Source organism: Triticum dicoccoides, chromosome 5B (genome assembly GCF_002162155.2).
Source record: "Triticum dicoccoides isolate Atlit2015 ecotype Zavitan chromosome 5B, WEW_v2.0, whole genome shotgun sequence".
In the NCBI taxonomy this organism is placed as follows: domain Eukaryota; kingdom Viridiplantae; phylum Streptophyta; class Magnoliopsida; order Poales; family Poaceae; genus Triticum; species Triticum dicoccoides.
The window spans coordinates 671,682,319-671,688,283 of record NC_041389.1 but is presented as its reverse complement, the minus strand read 5'-3'; the positions used below and the strand labels follow the sequence as shown (position 1 = coordinate 671,688,283).

The 5,965-nt window shown below is 50.3% G+C and overlaps 1 protein-coding gene across 1 annotated transcript; it reads right to left on the bottom strand.

The window, feature by feature from the left end:
* Positions 1 to 2,972: 2,972 nt before the first annotated feature.
* LOC119306609 (zinc finger protein ZAT8-like) lies at positions 2,973 to 3,760 on the bottom strand. Its single transcript, XM_037582786.1, has one exon. It carries the CDS (start codon positions 3,697 to 3,699, stop codon positions 3,190 to 3,192), a length of 510 nt encoding a protein of 169 aa, XP_037438683.1. The 5' UTR covers positions 3,700 to 3,760; the 3' UTR covers positions 2,973 to 3,189.
* Between the last annotated feature and the right edge of the window lie 2,205 nt (positions 3,761 to 5,965).

Genomic DNA, 5,965 nt, shown 5'->3' with positions numbered 1-5,965 from the left:
AATATCCCCTCCGCTTTCACAATAATTAATATTCTAGAATTCTGCTATGACAAACTTGCATAAGTTTGATCAGCTCTACAAAAAGATTTACTAAGATCTACAATACCAAATACATATAATACGAAAGCATACTTCATAAAGAATCTCACGAGACTAATTTGATGCTATAGATGCGATATATTTCAAGAATTGATTAAACTTAAACAAATTTGACTTAGGACAAAACCAAAACTTCAATTATTTTGGAACATAGGTAGTATTTTGCCGAGCAGCAACTAGCTAGGCCGCTTTTACCAGATGCTCCTCGTCCTTGGGCCGAAAAGCTGCACGGGGATGGCGTGCGATACACCCTGGTCGGTGCTCTTCGTCTCCGACCTCGGGGCGGAGAGAAACCTCATTGACCGACATGGTACTCTTCTCCGGCAAGTTGATTCACCATGACTGGTTCTTCTCAACTAGCGGGGCCATGTCAATGATCACCCAGGACACAAAGGAGAGTGGATAGCAGAGGGTGATGAGGTACAGTTACGTGCCATTTGGACCATGTCTTTGGGTTGATTGATGATCTAGATTGGTATGAGTTGTATGTTTTACTTTGGTGCTGTCCTATGGTGCCCTACGTGTCGCGCAAGCGTGAGGGATTCCCGCTGTAGGGTGTTACAATATGTCCATGGTTTACTTATTGTATGCGTTGCGTGAGTGACTGAAACACAAGCACGGATAAGTGGGACATGTCGTATGGGAATAAAGAGGACTTGATACTTAAATGCTATGGTTGGGTTTTATCTTAATGATCTTTAGTAGTTGCGGATGCTTGCTAGAGTTCCAATCATAAATGCATATGATCCAAGAAGAGAAAGTATGTTAGCTTATGCCTCTCCCTCATATGAAATTGCAATAGTGATTACCGGTCTTGTTAAGAATTGCCTAGGACAATTCCGCACACCGACCCATCGTTATTCCACACTCGCTATTTGTAATATTTAGTAATATATTCATAAATTTATGATAACAACACCTACTTTTATATTTTAGCTCTTCGATATCATATAAAGTTATCCTCTTCATACCCACAACGTAGTTTTATTTCTCGTTTCTAGTTGGAAGCAAACGTTCGGTGTACGTAGAGTCGTATCAGTGGCAGATAGGACTTGAGAGAATGTTGATCTTGCCTTTAGCTCCTTGTGGGTTCGATACTCCATGCTTATCACTTACACCTTTGGGAATTGCTACGATGATTCCCTGCACTTGGGGATTATCAGCGATGCTCGAAGTAGGCGAAGAACCATGACAGTGTGACGAAGACCAACACGGACGGTGGCGTTCCCGCTCCAAGGGAGACGACGCGACACATACCACAGGAAGTCGACGCGCGGGGACGCCGAAGTGGACCGCGAGCCGCGGCACTACGGCCCGAAGTGGCGACGCAGCGGCGGCGGGCAGGTCGGGGCGACAGCGGGAAGGCCTCGGGGCGGCGGCAGGGACCGCGGTCCGTGGCGCTACAGCCCAAAGGGGCGGTGCAGCGGTGGAGCGCGGGTCGATGCAACCACGGGGACGACCTCGAGGCGTCGGCTGGGACCGTGTATCGCGGCACTGCGGCCCGTAGGAGCGACGCAGCGGCGACGCGCGAGACGATGCAGCCGCGAGGAGAACCACAGCGCGGTGACGCTGTGGCCCGACGGGGCGACGCAGTGGCAGCCCATTGCTCGATCGGTGGAAGGGCGCGCTGAACTCGGGGACGATCTTCACGGGACCTGCGGAGGCGCGCAGAACCAACGGGCCAGGTCGGTCGCACGGCGTAGATGAGGCAGATCGCAGTGGCGAGCGAGTGATCAAGCCGATCGCGCGCGAGGCCGGGGATGCCGCTCGGTGGAGGAGGGGTGGCGGTGGAGTCCGAGTTGAGGTTGGCGACGACGAACGGCATGGGACGTCGTGCGGACGAGCTTGTCAGCACCGGCACCCGGGCTGCCAAAGCAGCGCCGACTCCCGGACAGCGAGGACCGAGCGACCAACGGAGGAACGGCGCCCGAGTTGAGGCAGTCGACGAGCCTGACGCAGCCGAGGACGAGGCCGGCGAGGTAGACCGTCGGGCCGCCGTGCAAACGCGGCGGAGGCGGGTGGCATGGATTAATTGGGGAGCCGACCCGCGAGCGGCAGCTATGATTGGCCACCGCATGACGTGAGGCCGTCGGGTTTAGGCGATGCAGGTGTCCCAGTCGGAGCAGGGCGGTGACGGCCGGCGAAAGGCGACGGGCGGGCCGGTGCGCAGACGACGACCTCGAGGGCTGCCTGTCGTGCGAGGCCGCCCGGTCGGTGAAGTAGCCGGCCGATCGCGCCGGTGTCGGAGTAGAGACGCAAACCGATCAAGCATAGATCAAAAAACAAAAAAGAAAAACGCCGATCAAAACGACCGGCGGGAGAACGAAAAACCCCGGAGTAAGGGCTCGGAAAAAGACTCTCTAGGGCAGCCGGCCAACATGGCCGGCGGACGAATCCTAGATACGGGCGGTGCGGCCCCCGGCGGCGGTCATGGACACCGACCATCCAGGGGGACGGTGCGCGGGTGCGGAAGCGGGTGTAGAAGTGCATGCTCTAACCAATGCAACCAAAAGACCGATCTGATGAAAGAGACTAGGCAGCACATTATACGTCAACACTCCCCATCACGTGTGGCTCCCTCAGGCCTAAACGTGAACCTAAACGTGGACCAAAAGTGGGCTGCAATATAATTGCGCCAGCCGGATCTCAAGACCTCTTGGCTCTGATTCCATGTTAGAAGGGAGAGGGGAATTTGATGGAATAGTTTGATGTATTGTTTGAGCCTCATGGGCATATATATAGGAGTATAATGATCTACTTGAAGTACAAGACAAGTTAGAACAAATTCTAGTCTATCTCGTCTTTTCTAATAATCACGATACTCAACAATAAACAACGGCATTGAGCAATAGCATAGTCATAGAACAACAATCTGAGTGCAAAATTCTATCAATTGCATTTAGAACAAATGAATTTGTCTTGCTTATATGTATACAATAATACAAGTGCATCTGTGCATGTAAATCTCCATTCAATCGGTTAAAAAAAGGACCGATCCAAAGCAGATTATCCAGCAAGAACAGAAACGCTAAACACCAAAAATGCAGTCTGTACAAGATCGAACACTGATCCTATCTGATTCTAAAGAGTCTACACGAATAGCTGGAGCAAGACCGGCGGCCGGTCGGAGGCGGCCTGGTGCGTCGCCTCCTGATCCGACAGAGCGACCCACCGGTGGATGGCGCCGCTGAGCGCCATATCCTCGCGGAGCCGACGCATGTGGCCGCCGAGCGCCTGGCCCGTCTCGAAGCCCAGCCCACGGATGTGGCAATCGTGCTGCTGCTTGTCCTCCTGCCGCTTCCGCTTCTTGATGGCCCTGGCGACACCGACGCCGAGCTCCAGCCCGTGGCGCCCCCGGAGGTGGCTGGTCCGGTGGCCCCCGAGCGCCTGGAACGTCGTGAAGGCGCGGCCGCACGTCCTGCACACGAACTCCCCTTCTCCCGACGTCGCCACCACTCTTCCCCGCCGCGTCCTTTTCATGGCCGGCGCACTGGCCGAGTCGGCCGGCGTCGTGGAAGACGACGACGTCGAGTCCGTGCTCAGCGACAGCGCGAGCGACAGTACCTCCTGCTCCCTAGCGCGCTTCATTCCCGCCCCCATGGATGGATTTGCTGCTGCTCGTGTAAATGATCTGCTGGAGCCGCCTGTGAATTCCGATGGATGCTCGTTTGTGGGAAGGAGGCGGCCGCAGCGCAGTTATATATAGGTCGTGTGCGCAGTAGGTGGTGGAGTGGAGTGCGTGTTGCTGCGGGCGGAGCTTACGTTTGTGCTTGTGTGGACCAATCGCTGGATGCCACCGCGACCTTCGCGACGTGACGGATCGGATCGAGCTCGATGGGATATTTGTGGTCGTACGTAGCGCGGGCCGACCGGAGGGGAACGTGTGGTGCGGAGTGGCGTCACCTGTCACGCCACAAGGCGCCTCGCGGCGCGCCTCTGCTTGGCTCTGGAGTTGGACGGCGCGTGAGTGTGACACCGGAAGGGTCTAGAACGTTCTAGAGTCCGAAAGGATATTTGGATCGTACAACATCATTCAGATTTTTCTACGCCACACGTTTTAAGGTCACGCCACGTACGACCGCCACGCTGGTCTTTGTATACAAGTTTGGTACCTTTTGAATTCACAGAAAGAAAAAAGTGTTTGATACGTTTTGATCTCCTACAGAAAAGTTTGGTACTCTCTCCGATCTGAATTAATTGTCGCAACCACTATACAGTGTTAGTTAATTCAGATCAAAGGGAGTACCTCTTTTTACGGAAGAAAAATGGTTAGGTGATCTGTTGATACCGACCTTTTTTCTTCTGATGGGAGTTATCCGTCTGCACTGACTGAGACACTGACACTTCACTGGGCATAATATTTCCTAAAGCGAATGAGAACTTGATAACATTATGATTGATTTTCAGTGACAATCTTCTTTACTATGAATGTAATGGAATTTGACAATTACTCCATTAACGGAACGGATAAAATAGTCCGGGCTCTAGAGTTCGAGGGTGGCACTTTTTTTACACAAACAAAAGTTGGAGGGTGGCACAAGCATGAGAGTGTGGACCGGAGGGGCCTAGAATGTTCTATCGTCCATGAAAAGATCTTTGATAGTCCTTCAGACTTGTTTAGTGTCTATGCTAGTGGTATGTACTCAACCTAGTATACCGGAGAAAAAAGTTTGGTAACTTGCCGTGACATATGGAGTGATGTTGGCTCTTGCTTGTTCTGATTGATCTTTTTCCTTATTATTTTCGCAATACTAGTATTTGGTAAAGTGAATGAGAATGTCCCTAAATTTTAATTGATGACCTTCCTTATTTATGGAAGAGGCTGTGTACATCGTTTTTTTGTGTGATACATTTTTTCTATTGTCCCCCTCTCTCAGAAATGCTAGAACGGATAATTTGGGTAGCACATTCAGGTCATTTTCTTCCGGTGTCCGCCCCTACCAACTCATAACAAACTTAGCGCACTTCATACAACCTTTCCATGTTCTACATACGTAATCAGTTAGTTATCCATAATCGGAACCTAGGTTCAAATCACGTACCCACCCGAAGAGCAATTGTCACCTACTCTCTGCTCACTCTTGTTCTCTTCGTGGTATACACTAGTGTCTTTTTCTGCTGATGATTCAACGCATTGTTACCTGTCATTACTTCTAGCACATCGAGCATTAGTTACATCGAGAGGGCTAGCATACATCCCTGGTGATTCCACGCGATTCCTTCCTTATCCATGCCGGATTCCCTTCCCCGCATGACTTGGGGTTATGCACTCTAGAATAGTTATAACTCGTGTATGGATACACAATTATTTCTTCTATAGATGCGTCATTCCTATAAATACATTTATATTTTTTTAAACAAGAAAGAAAGTCCGACCAAAACGTGTAGCTCCTAAGCCGCACCGGTCGATGGTCTATGTGGCTTTCCATCTCCCTCCACGAACAAGTATATACTTCTACCAATTTTTTTGACGTAAAACTGGTTGGTTGTGTTGAGCGCGCGACTTAAGGCCAAATCTAGGTGGGGATACAAAATTTATGCGGGTTATGGTGTATTGTCACATTTGTTTGTTTATAATATATAGAGTGAATTCCACTTTTTACCTTGTAGTTGTACATTTGTGACACATATTACCGCATTTAGCGAAAATTTTATCGAAATATCAGATTTTGGAGACTTTTAACACGGTTTTACCCCAGTTTTACATTTTCTTTGTTTATGGTCGATAGGATCGACATGTTGCGTCATTGATTCGTAAAAAAATCTGTAAGGATCGGAGGGCATCATTGGCGATCTTGTCCAACTTCTTTTGTCTATCTGTTCCATTCCTTGTGGCCGTCCACATATTTTTGGATCCGGAGCATCA

Bases quoted from the DNA above. Each gene is read 5' to 3' on its own strand.
- LOC119306609 (XM_037582786.1), bottom strand. From the start codon at position 3,699: ATGGGGGCGGGAATGAAGCGCGCTAGGGAGCAGGAGGTACTGTCGCTC.